Source organism: Puntigrus tetrazona, chromosome 24 (genome assembly GCF_018831695.1).
Source record: "Puntigrus tetrazona isolate hp1 chromosome 24, ASM1883169v1, whole genome shotgun sequence".
Lineage (NCBI taxonomy): Eukaryota > Metazoa > Chordata > Actinopteri > Cypriniformes > Cyprinidae > Puntigrus > Puntigrus tetrazona.
The window spans coordinates 7184461-7199739 of NC_056722.1; the positions used below are offsets into that span (position 1 = coordinate 7184461).

The following is a 15279-nucleotide window of genomic DNA, read 5'->3' on the forward strand; positions in this document are numbered from 1 at the left end:
AAAAAAAAACTTCGCTGATAAACCTGGTAGAAACGGTCACATCTCAGTGAGCTGGGAAACGTTCTTACCAACAACCTAAAGAGGTTACGGGCCACAAAGAGGCAGAACAAAGAGAGAAGAAAAGACATTCATTGCACAGGAAAGACAGATGAAGTGGACAGAAGAGATAAGAAACCTCTTGTTCTCTTTGTTTCTCTCTCTCAATCTTCCTTTCACCACTGACCTTGTGCATTAACTCATCTGCCTCTTTTTCTCAAGCTACCTAATTAAAACCTTGTATCTACCTTTAATTTCTGAACAGTTTCTTGCTCTTATTCTCCATTCCGCTCCGCTCCTCCCTTCCTTTTGATTTTAATATGCTTTCTTATTCACCTTCCTCAAATCTATCCCTTCATCCGTCTTGTAATCTGTCTTCATCTCTCCAAACTGACTTCCTTTGTTCCAGCGTTGATAATAGGATTTTTCACGCTTTGCAACTTGTTGGCAAAGGCAGGTGGGTTTGAGGGAAATTATAAGACATGCAGCACTGACCAACTGACTGTGTGTTGCCTGTCACGACTTCCGTACCTTCTCCGACACAGTGGGATTTGTAACCTGCCAGCGATACCATAATCTACGATCAGCACCCGTGGAGCAGGAAAGCGTCAGAGACAATCTTGGACTAGTCACAGATGAACCTAATGTCCCGTGAAATACCACCAGAACAGAGTTTTCATTCACAACAGTGCCTTTGTACTGATGTAGGGAACTTCCTCTGTAGTTTTGAAATGGAAAGAGCACTTGTCTGTGACCCCTTTAGAAACTGCAGAGAATCCAAATGTGAGTTCCAGTCTCTTTTGACTTTGATTTTTACATTGTTTGCTTGTAGATGTACAGCCAAGTTGGGTTTATTGTAACCCTGCCAAATATCTCTGCGTGTAATTTTTGCTACATACGTGCCAAATTGTTTTGGGACCTGAATGAAAAAGATCTCCGCTGAGGTGGTTGGACCTAAAAGTTTGGAAGTCAACCAAGTTTATTTTCAATCCACTGGCTGGCACTGTCATCAGGACCTGTTTATGGATCTCAGATGGGGATGCATGGTAGAATCTCCTGGTGTGGTAGACCCTGACAGACACACCCTGAGGGTGGACTGGTCCATGTGTATTGCATGTTTCCTCTGTTGGTTTGGTTTGTGCACAGCACATAAAGGCTGGATGACCACACACACAGATGGTTTTATTTACAAACAGCGGGAGGAAGTTTATTAATGGATGTGTGCATGTGGAAAGCCTATCAGATTTGAACTGTGCACAAGACCACCTCCTAACTGCTAGCAGGCATCTTCTGTTGGTAGTGTCAAGGTACAGTGCTTGTAAGCATAGTGCCCAAGAATAGAAGAGAAGAGTTTGTGGAGGTACCTTGACAAAAGTGATATGCACCTTGTAAAGTCGTATCAGATGGTATTATCATGATACTTTTTAAGGGATACTCCACCCCAAAAATGAAATTTTTGTCATTAATCATTTCTTTTCAGTTCCAAACCCGGAAAAGCTTTGTTAGTCTTCGGAATACAAAAAAAATTATGATTTACATCTATTTAAGCTTTAATTTGAATGCTAACATTGCATTTGTGTTAGGGTGACCAAAAGAACCAATTTCCCCAGATGCGTCCTGGCCAGAAATATCTAGGTTTTGGCTTTGTTTGCTTGCAGACCGATCGGTGTATGACATGTGTTCCTTATGTTTTCAAAACGCTCTCGAGGTACTTTGAACATAGAACTGCGTACACTTTTTTGGCAAATGGAGTTTTCAGATGATGTCTTTCATTATTTTTCTAGACCTTGGCAGTCTATGGGACAGTCACAAGCCTCCCGATTCCAATCCAGAATATCTTAAATCGTTCAAGGATGAACAAAGCTTTTATGGGTTTGGAACGACATAGGGTTTAATAATGACAAAATGTTCATTTTGGGGTGGAGTAACCCTTTAATACTTACTATGGTAATAATTAGTTATCATATTAGTACAAGCACATGTACTGGGTATACGTCTTGGTGCTACCATGGTAACATGGCAATAGTATCACTCGATAATACTTTAGTACCTTGATAATTGTATTTGCTACTAAAATGATGGTGTTTCGATATTTTTGGACATGTACCATGGTATTATTAAAAGTAAATTTTCAGAAAGTATGAAAGTATATGTTCAAAACCGGTTTAACCTCCAACAAAAACACAGCAGTAATACCACGGTACTCATTAGTGAGATTCTTGGCCGCATCATCACAAGAGAGCCCGATGCACACTGATGATGTCACTGGGAGGCCTCTGCTCTTGTGATGTGTTTAGAATGCGGTCTGTTCACCCGTCCAAAACACGACTGCAACAGCTGCGCTCCAGAACTGCGGTGAACCACACACATACGCACACACACACAAATATACAACCAGTGCTAAATCTGTGTACACACACTGACTCTAAAAATAAGCCCCATGCATGCTGAACGTAAAGCTGGTAGACGGTGCATGATAGCAAACACGCTCGCCCTCCTCCTACACATATGAGGAAATGTTCTCAGCGGGGAGGCGCTGATGATATGAAAGCCTTTGCAATCAAAGCTCTGTAGGGTGGAGCCATGCCAAAACATGCAGATGAGTATGCAAATGAGGACAGGGCCAGCTGGGCCTGACTGCGGCTGGTGGGTGTAGATCTCGCCGTGTGCAATAGCATGTGCAATATGTACATCTGTGTGTTTGAGAGAGAGGCTGAGAGGTTAGAGCTCGGGGGAGGAGGGTAGAGGCAGAATTGGGGTAGAAGTGGAGAGGTTGCAGCAGCAGCCGTACACGCTGTGCACGCCATTCATTTTGAATGAAGTACATCCAAACGTGGGAAAACACGAATACGCGGTCCTTTTGGTTGACATGAACACTTGTCTATAACGCAATAGCTCCTCCAAAATTTCACACATGGCTTTCAGAGGCATGAATAAACACTTCTCCTTACTCCTGCCTCCAAAGCAAGTCAGACGTAAACCATTTAATTGAAAAATCATGATGGAGTGGTGTGTTGACAAAACAGTGCCTCTGAATCTGAATTAACACTCTGCTTCTAAACATTTTTTGATGTATGCCAGTTGTGCCGTTGACAGATTGTGTTGGAACCAACCTGAGATTTTGCATCCGTACACCTCAAAGCGCAGGGCGATGCCAGTTTCCCAGGAGAAGGGTCGGATACGGAGGTATCGCGTCAACGTGGGCTTAGGAAACATGGCTTTCGCTACATCGGTGGGGTTGGTGTTCCCTTGGAAAATCTGTCGAATGAAGAACAAACACATTAATTATTAACATGGTTTGTTTAGCGAGTCACCAAGGACGGACCTTCGAGGCCTGGGACTCACCTAACACTCACAAACAGAGAAGAGAAATGACAGGAATGTGTTTAGATCAGCGGCTTCAAATGTGACAACCTAAATAGAGGCTGAATTAGATTATCTCTGGAGCCAACTGGGTAGCAATACAAAGGCCACTTTGTGATGTCAGAGTCTGGGTTACAACTAGTGCTGAATGTTTTAGACGCTTCAGTTAAACAATGATTTCTGTTGTTGTTGCAACAGACATAGCGAGGAATCGGATTGTGTTATGTCCATATGCACTGATTCTCGCTGACAGCTAGCACATGTTCTCTGTGAAGGGAGGATCTGGAAATGTGTCGAAGGAAGACGCAGTTGTTACAAGAAAGACAAATTAAAGCAAAGGCTACCTTGTTGTTCATAGTATCTCGTTTCACAGGTCACTGTGTAAAGGTCAAGAGGTTTTTAAGTACATCTTGAAAGATCTCTTTTACTTCCTTGGTTTCAGATTTTTTTTCTCTATTGGGAGGAAAGTTAAGAGTGAACTGCACTTGTTTGTTAGCACCTGATTCACTAAAAGAAGCCGTGCCAAATGTGAATGCTATTGACTTCTGACCTGTTGGGTAAAAAGCCCATCAGTTATGAAAGATTGTGTCCTCAGTGGTCAGAAACATTTAGAATTTCAATACGCAATTTTTTATAGGACTAGTTATTTTACAGTTGTTTGAGCATTGTTGTCTTTAATTCAATGTTAGAAAAAAGTCAGGCGTTTATGGATGACCAAACCCAGTCTGATTTCTGAAAAACTGATTATTGTTTATTCCGTGTTCCCTGTTAAATAACAGCATATTCTATATTTATCTTAATTGCTTAAAAACAACAACAAGAACAAAAGAAGCTGATTTTCAAGTATTCATGTACTCAAATTCTTAAGCACTTCACGTAACCCACTTGTGCGAACACTATTAATCATTTTGCTGTTGCCACCAAGCAACAGGTCAATCTAAACCACTTGCTACAGTGATTTTACCTTATTTAAGGGGGTTAACCCTCTAACAATGGTAAAATCCCTGCAATGCAGAGCCTCTTTGTCAGCATATAGCTTTAATATCAGTACGTTCAACACAATTTATAAACTAGACAAGGTCAAACTGTAAGCCGTACAGGATGGCCAAGTGTTGCTAAGCCCCAGTCAGGGCATACAGCCATCCGTCTATCCCAGAATCCATGCTGCTAATCGTGTCCCTGGGCACTACTTGTCAAAACGTGTGTGTCTGGGAGGGAGACACATGAGGAGCCATCCACTATCTTTAAATGTCACGCCAATGCTCTGCTCTGCTGCTCTAAGTAGTAAAAAGGCTTTCCTTTGTGCAACAACCCCGCAGCCGAACTGCTGTTTCAGCAGTCTGTAAATGGGCCCTCACCTCACAAAAGCACTTTAGAGCCAGGCAGACAGAAACAAGGCACCGCACCTTAAAAATGCAAGCTCTAAAAAGAGAACAGTGTACTTTAGTTGAGGGTCGACACAGAAATTGGGCCTTTGGGTATATTTAAGCTCACTGTTACTTCCAGGCATGAAGATGTGTACGCACATATACACACACACATAAGAGTCTACAGTAATTGGCTTGCAGAGCTTGACAGGTCTATTTCAAAACTTACATTGTTAGAGTCTGCCAAGCAGACGTAAACATGCATATGAGCGCATCTTGCACTCACAAATGAGTAAAACAAAATCATAAACTACACACAGCGGAAGCATCTCAAAATCTATGAAGCTGCCGACTGAGAGAGAATCCGTGGTTGCCCAGTTCACATTTCTGACAAAAATTGATTCATTTGCAAAGAAGGGTTTTGCATTTGCATTGCGACATTATTTTAAAGAATTAAAAAAGTAATAAAATATATATTGTGTTTTTTTCCCCACATTACATCCGACTTGTTTGCATTTATGTAATAATTTCGATTTGCTGAGAATAATAATAAGAATAGTTTATATTTTGCTTTTTATTTTTCTATTTTGTCGTAAAATATAAATCGTACATGTTCTTGAAAGGTTTTATGGGATTTGTTTAAATGCTTTGCCTTGTTCTATCAGAACCTGTCTCGGCTATGATCCCCAAAATGCTGTCTTGGTAGGTATCTCACTAGATTTCAAGACAGAGCCCATGTGTCAAATGTAATAGGCATGTCTTCCTGCAGTTAACTTCTCTGTGCTGAGGGACACATCTCACCCGATGGCTAATCGATCAGTGTCCTCATTCAATCCTTCACATGCTCTAGTGCCTCCAACCAGCTGTTCAAACACTAAACCTGGTAAACCTTCTCCTTCTCTCATTCTCTCCATTTGCCACTCTCTGTTTATTAACTGCTTTGTTCTTCCTTTCAAGGAAAAAGGCCCTACCACAAATGTTGACATCACTCCTTAAAGGGAAAAAAGAAAATCAGTCAGACTACTGTGGTGGCTTTGGAGTTGGAGTTTTTACGGAGCTTGCAAATTCAGTCTTTGAGAGGACGGATTAACATACCACACTGGGCACATAATGGAGTCAGAGAAACACAAGCCCTGCAGAACACATGAGCGTTGCATTCCCGTCTGCATCTGGAGCATGGATTGGTGTAACCGAGGCACACGGTGACAACGTACAATACAGGAAGATGTTTACAGGGCTTCCTGCCAGGGGCTCTGGAAATGTACCTAGTTACGGATTACTTCCACGTTAGGCTGAGGAAATAAAAGCTTCTTTATCGTTTAGCGGAAAGTGAGCTGTACGGAACCGAACTTGATCTTCTACCAACACTATTTCATTGTTTAATGAAAATGTAGCATTTAACTGCTAACGGGATGTTCCATGGTTTAAATCAAGTTCAGCTTTGGCAACCACAGAAAGTCATTTAGACTTGTTGCTTAGTTTAAAAAACAAACAAATAAAAAAAACGAGATTTTAAAGCATAATTGCGTATTTTGTATATTCGTTTATATTCTTATAGCAATTCTTCTTTGGGTAAACAATGGCTAGATCACTGGTTCTCAAAGAGTTTCAATATGGCTTAAAATGATTTTGAATTCAAAAACCAAAACACTAAATAAATAAATTGACCCCCTTAACAAGTTTATCGATTGATTCTTGGTTCCCATTGTCTTGGACAACTAGGATATCTGTAAAAAGTAATTTATAGACAAGGAAAAATCATGTTGATCAATATAATATTAACACTTCAAATACATTTTGTTTTGCTAAGCTCTAAAATATTTCTTTGGGACATTTAGAGCATCATGGGGTTTTGAATATTGTTGTGGAGCAAGATGGATCTTTGAATCAAAAAGGTTGAAAACTGTGTTAAAGGTGCAGTGCATCCCTTTTCTGATTTAATGAAAGAAAGCAAATAAGTCACCTTCTGTTTTGGGCCATCCTTAATAGTTATCCAGTCTTCTCCGTTTGAGCTGACATCCACCTTGTAGGACTTCACATAGTATTTCTTGCTGGTCTCTTGAGAGATGGCTCCCTGTGTGCCGATCGACGAGACAAAGCGCAGGAATCCAAGATCAACCTGAGGAGAGACGGAACAATATTACTCCTATATTACTCCCAACAGAGGGAGTATCACTTTAAAAGTGGCTTATCGGGTGTCACATATTGAGCTCATAAGACCCCAGGTGAATATTAGAATGAAAGATTAATTTTAATGAATCCCAATTTAATAAAGCATATTCGATGTGACGATTTAATTTCCTGAACGGGAGACAAGAGCTTATTGGATGAGGAAGGATATTTAACTTCATAGAGCCTGTGTCGGGGGAAATCGCTTGAAAGGAAACGTGTATTTCAGACGTGTGCCGTATTGAAAAATGAATGCTTCATAAAGAAGTCATGAGTTGTGATGTCATTCCCGTGAGTGTGTCTGAGAGGCGGTCAGGGGTTACTGGAAGAGAAAACGCTCGACGGAGATGTGGGTGATTCGGTCAAATCCAGGATTATCAGAGCTGTAATACACAGGAAGTGTGTGTGGGGGGATATCTCATTTAATATCTCATTTTTGTTTTGCCAAAGAAAAGGAAAAAACCGAGTAGGATTCAGCCATCGGCTTCCACAGACACTGAGCAAATGTACAGTGAAAAGTGTCAAGCAGAGGTTTTAGTGCTCTGAGAGGCTGAAAAACCTGTCATAATCTGAAACTGATGCCATCCCACACACCATCTTCGGAAAATGTCGCTGGTGAACCAACATTTACAGTAGTGCTAAGACAATGTCAGTGGCGCATAGATAAAACTATAGCAGGACAACATCCATGTAGTGGATATATATGTATATATATATTGTTTTTTTTAATGAAAAATCACATTCATTTTGCTCTCGGCATGAACTAACATAGCTGTTTTGCCAGTCTCAAACTAAGAGCTAACCCCAAACTCTGTCTGTTCTCTATCATGCATCATCTGTACGTCCTGACTCAGTTTAACAATATTAAAAATATAAGGTCTTTGTTTCTGCAGTCTGCTGAATGAGTGCTGATCTGATCTGGCTGTGCTAAAATATACATGGCAGGAAGATAAGAGAGCTGAGGAACAGCCAGCGATTTGAGATCAGAAAGCTTGGCTGGAGAAGAGACGGTCTGGATCAGTTTCCCTCACACCAGCTGATCACAGATCAGAACTAATGAGGGCCTCGTGATTTATTAACCACTTTCTGCTTCAGAAGGACAAAGAGATGGAAAAAAGGGGTAAAAGAAACCACAGTGATAAAAAATGTCATTGAATTCCAATACATAGTAATGACATTTTATATTAAATAGTGCACTTCATAACATGCAGATGTACATGAATAATAAATAAATATTGAGTATTTTAATAAGGCTGTTACATGTTAAAATAATTTTTTTTGTAGTTTTTGTCTTTATTTTTATATATTTTCATATAGGAAAAAAATATAAGCACTGGTTATATATTAGTGTGCGTGTGTATTGTTTTTAATATATTTTAGTATTACAACCAGTAAAATGTGAATTTATACAGAAATTGTGATTGTTTTCAAACAGGTTTTTCTTAAATACTCTGCTTATCTGCCATTGGTCGACAAATAAGTTAATTCTGCTTTAGACTCACACCATTGGTTAAGCTGTTGCTATGTCAGGCTGGTTAAGATTCTTCAACAAACACAGAATCACAAAGTGTATACTTCCCAGAGAAATGAACATACGATTGACCTACTTATAGCTGTCTCTGCTTATTAAAATAGGGTAGATTTTTTTAACACCAAGAAAAGAAAAAAAACTAAGAAACAAAACACACACACCTCTCCTTTAAAAGCAAACAGTACATGCAGGAGATTAAGGGAAAGCCCCAGTTCCTCGTGGGAACTCCCTGGCTGAGAAACTCCACTTTCTGGCTTTCAGAAAACAAGCCATTCCAAAAGTGTATCACACTTCCTTATAAGGAGACAGGCCAGACTTGACTGTGGACATTTCATCTGAAAAATCATGACCGCAGAAGCAAAAACAATGATGAATTATATCATTTTTGGTACAAAAATATTTGTACAGTTGAAACCACACAGACATTTGAATTGACTTTTGAGGACATCTGAAGTTGCCAAATTATTATATTAGTCACTAGTGTGACTTTGCAGTTTTATAACGGTCAAGCCAATTTAAAGTCTGCTGCAACCACTGTGAGAAAGTCTTCAAACTGGAATCCGCATGACTCCAGAGGAAAAGCAAGCTGACTCTGCAAAGCATGCCCTCTGCTTGTTATTTTGAATTCTTCTCTATTTCTATTACTCCTTTTTTTTTAGATGTTGCATGTTGTTTAAGTGTCTGAATATATCCTACACAACAGACTAATAAAATAATTCTCATTTTATCACATCCTACGATCTAAAATGCGAAGAAAAAAAACAAAACAATAAATAACGTTTTTTTTTCTTTCTGGCAAGAACCCAAATCTAACTACGTTTTCATAATTATGTCATGGGAAAGTCTGGTATGTTAAAACTTGCTCATTTGGCCCAGAGTCCATCTGTGAAGTATGGACCTCAGCTTAATTTTTCAGAGCTAATTAAATTTACAAAGAGTGTGTGTTTTATTACACCACAGCCTGTGTGTGTGTGTGTGTGCTGGAAGGGCCAGTTCTTGCCTTGCCTTTGGCCTGCATGGAAGGAAGTGGCAGAAATCTAATCTGCCTAAACCTAGTGCAAACTCACCGAAGCTTCTCATGCTAATTGCATTGAATTAAACAAGCGTCAAACATGTCTCCCTGTTTCCTAAAGCTGTGACAGTTGTGTTCATCCTAGCATAGGCTTGTTATGGTGTTTGGTGGTTGTTTCAACAGAGTGTTTATTTTGCTTTGTGTGCTTGTAGGGAAATTGATTACACAGGGTTTTTTTCAGTGTTTTTTTTTTTAAAACAATTTGTGGTCTGCAAAAATAAAGCATCATGCATTCATATTTTCCTCTATTCTGTCTGTTTTCTTGTCTCTTTCACCCTTGTCTTTGCATATTAGTGGACAACAAAAATCCACAAATTGGTCAATCATTAGAGCCGCAACTGCTCTTGTGTATCTAAGGCTCAAACGCCATCTGGTGCAGGTTATCCAGGAGGAACTAAGACGTTGAGCAGACAGATGCACGACGGCCCAGTCAAAGCAAACACAAATGTGGGACGGCAGGTTTCGCAGGGCAAAGTTCTACTTCATCCATCAAACCACGGCTTCCTCCCACCATCCCATCCCACGACACCTGGTTGCTCCGAAAGCTCCTCTAAAATTCCATTAACCACAGGTATAATTAATTCACATTTTCATGAAAATTGTATTACTGCCAGCTGAGAGATCTATAGGCTCCTCGAAGACCTCACATTCATCACCCAATTTACCTAGTGGAATTAGCTGGAGTTATTTTTAGAACTTTTTTTTAATTTGTAAAATTATGCATGTGCCTGAATGGTGATCATGTGCTTCTCTTTCCTTAACCTAATCTACTAGGTGGACGGATTGAAAGTGGGGTGAATATTCAAAACACACACATACACATACACACCCACACACACACACAGGAGAGACAGAAAGAAAGAAAATAATATCATTTTTATCATAGTTGAAGAGACACTAACCTAACAACTAACATAAATGTTTCTTTCAACCACCTGTGATCTAATGCTTTTTACTTTTCATTCAGTTACAGACAGATTAAACATAGCAATAAAACAAGTCCAGATCATTTTTGTCATTGAATATACTGTTTCATTTGGAAACATATCACATTTACTAAATCCCCTTTTATTTTGATTCTTTATTTTTTTTGGGAAAACTAACTATGTTTTGATTATAGTAAGAAGTGTGGTAACCATTTTTTTTTTGAAGAATGATTACCATTTGTATATGCACAGTTTTATTTATAGTAAAACTGGTCATTTAAATGAGGGAAGAATGGTCATACAGCTATAAAAAGCTCACCGATGACAAGAGAACATCCTGTCCATCTTCTAAATGGATATCCTTTGATAAGAATTTAGCAAAAATTCTATATTGCTAGTCTTTATTCCTCTTTCACATTTGCAGAAGAGCTTAATTTAAGAGCTTAACATACACCTGGATCCATATTTAATTGTGAGAACATGATATCAGGGAAGATATTTTAAATGCTTCAAGCTAATTACACGTAGGCACTGAAGATGGTTTAAACTCTAAATCATAAGAATGTACCTAGCGCAGGTGTGATGCTAGCAGGGTGGCCTAGCTTGACATCAGCTCTGCAGGCTTTGTCAGTAGAGACTCTCATGTTAATTACAGTCCCACTGTCTAATTACTCATCAGCTGGCAGGAGAACAGCACCCGTCTCAAAATAGCAGCAGCTAATCCTTTAATTGAAGAGAGAAAAAAAATCTAAGCAAAACAATGGAGAGCGGACATAGCTGTGTCGAGATGACCATCGCTAATGGAAAGCATATGTCGATGACATGCGAAGGCAAACAGGATATGGCCAAGTGCGTTGTTTCTGGAGTGACATTTCGCCTAAGTCTCGCTCATTCGGGCTTTCCCTCGTTCCATTCAACCTTGCTCGATAAACGTACAAGAGTCTGAGAGGAACATTTTTCTCAGAGGAAGTCTGTAATTAGAGCCTGTTTGATGGCCCTGGAATTCCAACCTGTTTTTGTAGCAAAATGGGTCGGCGACTTAAGGCAGTGTGGCACAGGGATAAGAATAAGAGGGTGGGGTGGTGTCTCAATCATTGTTTCCATCTACGGCCCTGGCACTTTCCCTCCTCACCTCCATCAATCACGCTGACGGCTTCCCGTTGAACTGGCGGACACAAAACCTGGTCGGCACTCTACAGTTCCAGACTTGAAAACATCACCCTTATTGTTTTGAACGTTCTGACCTCTTGTCAAAGATGCTTTAATGAACAAAATGAAGGTAAACATCCTCTCCAGTGATGCGAAGAAGAAAAGCCCTCGCCTTCCTGCGAATCAAGTCCTGATCAAAGTATTTAGCACAACAGCGGGACAGACGTATGCAGCGGGTTTATAAATGAACCGCTGCGTATTCCGAGCACCGCCGCATAAACGCAAGCGGCTGATGCGTTTTGCTAGACCTGAGGACGAGAATGATTCAAGGCTGAGATTAATGAAACAGAACATGATCTATAATGAGCAACTTCTATTCAACCATTAGGAGCTAGACAGGTGCTTTCAACTATTGACAGTTGACTTTTTCCCAGATCAAAATGCATAATTCATAAAAGTGCTTTGATGCTCCTGGAGTGGATGAGCGTGCATTTATTGCATCACTTGCAATACACCACATTGATGTCTACAAAACAAGATCTGTTCCTCGTTATGCCAAGCTCTCTACGGGACTGAAAATCTGCCATCCATAAGAACATTCACAGCGTCTTTTGTTTTAGGTTACGGTCTTCTATAAATCGGAAGTCTTTCCTTGAGAGAGAGTTGAAATGTGTTGTACAGATGTAGGTATCCCGGCTTGTCACGCTCTAACGCGGTCTTCCGATTGAAACCAGGCCGTATCCTTGAACACCGTACACTGGGAGTTTTCAGAGCCAGATTCCCGTGTTCTGCAAGACTTGGGCCCTTCTTTCATTCATCATACGCCTGATAAAGACCTTAATGGACTTTTGATTTCCAGCATGGCACAAACCCTTGTAAACGGACAAGCCTCTGTAGCTCTCTGGCTTAGCTCAAGATCTCCTGACCCTCGACTAATTATCAGCAGTGGCAAGCTGGGAGCATTAGACCCTGAATCTAATTTGAAGCCGCATTAAGATGCATGACAAACACTGTCTTTCTGACACCTTCTGGGTAGAAAAAACTGCAAGGAATGGGGATTTTTAACAAGGAAGAACTGGGCATCTATGAATAATATAAATGTCGGCTGTAAATTACATTCGAGAGTGTAAATGTAATAAATAATGAACTGATAATATGCGTTGGAGGACATGGGAGCGAGAGAGTTGTGCGTGCCAAGTGGACTGTGCCATTAGATGGAGAAATACTGTTGTGGTGGGTCATGTTGCTTAATGGAAGCGAAATGAAGAATTCCACTCTTTTAATAACGCTTGTTATAATTAAACTCCTCCACAAGTGCCGGGCACGAGAGAGAGAGAGAACGAGCACAGGACGTCTCCAAATTATAAATCATTCATCCTCGGCAGGGTTCCGCCTTTGTTCCCTTGGAAACAGATGTGCGGGGTTCAACTTTGACATCTGATTGGCGGAAAGGGATTTACAGGGGCACGGTACATGGAGGCTGAAACAAAATACGTTTGATTTGCTGAAATTTCTCCCACCAAAAAGAGTACCCTTCCTCTAATCAATACCCTTTAGAGAATTCCAGGCGGCTGCAAAATTGTGCTCTCTTCAGCTCGATACTGCACTGTGGGAGGCAAGTCATTTAGGGTTTCATTAATATCCGAAATGACTAAACAAGTTCAGCAAGCCAAGAGGGTGAACAGTTGCAAAGTCTACTTAATTATCCTGAATAAAATATGAAGTGGCAACTGTGAAATGATATGGAACCGATTGGTTTGGGAGCTAGAAGAAAAATTTTCTCTGATCTTTTTAGACTCATTTAAGTCACATAAGCGGAATGTTTCTTTTCTGAAGACTTCTCATCGGATGGATAGAAGATAATGCTAAGTATTGCAACAGCACTGCCAAACATTGATAAATATACTGTCATCTTACGAACATGAGAATCCTTTACTTAAAGTGACGGCCTGTAAAATGAGTAGAGGCTAATTATTGACTGCTTCTCAAAGAACATCCTGGCAGAGTGTTAGGATAGTTCATTGTGCTCTGTACAACAGTCCCGATCAATACCGTATTGACAGGGACTGGTAATCTATAAGCATAAAGAGTCCATCTAAACAAAGGAGAACTTTGAAATACTACGATCAAAAGCACTCGAAAAATTGCCAACAGTTACAATCCTCAACTCGGTCAGACTCCACATTGTATCCTTAGGGCTGTACTTGTGGTATTTCTTCCTAAAATATGGAGCAGAACTTGTAGCCATTGGGGGAGAACTTGTCCCCTGTTTCCTCAGGAAATGCGTTTACATTGAAATGAAGAATTAAACAACATGGTTTCTCTTCTCTGCTAAGTTGAGGCACTGTCCTCTAATTCAATTAGTTTCTGGTTTAGAACACAGACAATATTTTGATAGCAATAAGGAAAATCTGCTTAACAGACCTCCCCTAGCATTTACTTGGCTGTGGGTCACGACTGTTATTAGCCTCCTGAGGAGTCTCTCTGGCCCAAACTTTTACAGTCAGACAAAGATTATAAAACAAGTCTGGGTTTTGAGGGTACCCTTGAGGTTTGGGTCACAGAAAAGCCCCTTAGAGTAAGAAAAGGCTAGCAGAGGTGCTGCAGTGTTTGTGTAATCAACACAATGACCCTTGCCAAGAGTTTTTCACAGATATATGCAACTAAAAAAAGACAAGCGCAAATAATCTGTTGTCCATGCCACTGTCCTTGTGTGTGGCCACATTCCTTAGAATGAGTTTCTGGTTTCTTTTTGTCTCTCATACATTAAGATCATGTTAGATACACCCAGATGCATCTCATAGACAGTCTTTGTTAAGGTTACAAGCATCTGTTGGCCAGGAAGACTCATTGGGGCCAGAGCGAACCAGTACATTTGGGTTTTAACATTCCATGGCTTTCAACCAAAGGGCAAAATTCAACAGATGTTGCTGCTAGGCTTCGAAAGAGAGCTCGTGGCAAAAGGCTGCCTGATCGAGTCGAAATCAGCTAGAGCAAGTTCCCAACTCAAAAATCATAAAAGCATGAGGGAGTTTGAAACTTTTTGTCTGTAGACTCGACTTCTCTATTCTATATTTTACAGAGGTTTCTATTCTCTGCCAAGGACAAATCCCTCCTATATTACTCATTCATTATAGAATATATATATATATATATATATATATATATATATATATATATATATATATATATATATATATATATATATATCTTCAGTATAATTTGTGAATACTACAGTACCTGAATCCATTCTTTGTTCGAGTCCTCTGCAGGGGTCCAACCATTCTCGGGGTTGTTGAGTCTAGATCGTTCCGGTGACCAGCTGGGGTTGTACTGGGATGAGGCCATGATTTGGTCGGAATGGATTTCCCCAGTTTCCATACCCAAAGGCTCGGTGCAGTCAAAGTCTGAGGAAATCAAGCACAGAGAAAAAAAGGGGCGGGGGAGTTGTTAAAATGTCATTTTACAATCTAAATAAAGAATACATCAGATCACGACCCAAACTAAGACCTTACTCTCGGGAATGGGCCACTCTGTGGCAAAGTACTGTAGTTTTCCATCTCTTAGCACCAGAATAAATCATATGCACTTTTCTTTCCCACAGTTTAATGGAAGCACTGTGGGAAGTGTACCACATTAAGATGCAAACCTTTATTCATAAAACAT

General features: G+C 40.1%; 1 protein-coding gene across 4 annotated transcripts in view; it reads right to left on the minus strand.

Annotated features, from left to right (window-relative positions):
• nrp1a (neuropilin 1a) overlaps positions 1-15279 on the minus strand; it is a 60744-nt gene that overhangs the window by 12943 nt on the left and 32522 nt on the right. For all 4 annotated transcript variants that reach the window (XM_043226231.1, XM_043226230.1, XM_043226233.1 and 1 more), the window contains exons 6-8: positions 14854-15020; positions 6730-6885; positions 3150-3294 (exon numbers count right to left, since the gene is read on the minus strand). In XM_043226231.1, the coding sequence (XP_043082166.1) occupies positions 3150-3294; positions 6730-6885; positions 14854-15020 (468 nt within the window). The remainder of the gene's footprint in view (positions 1-3149; positions 3295-6729; positions 6886-14853; positions 15021-15279) is intronic.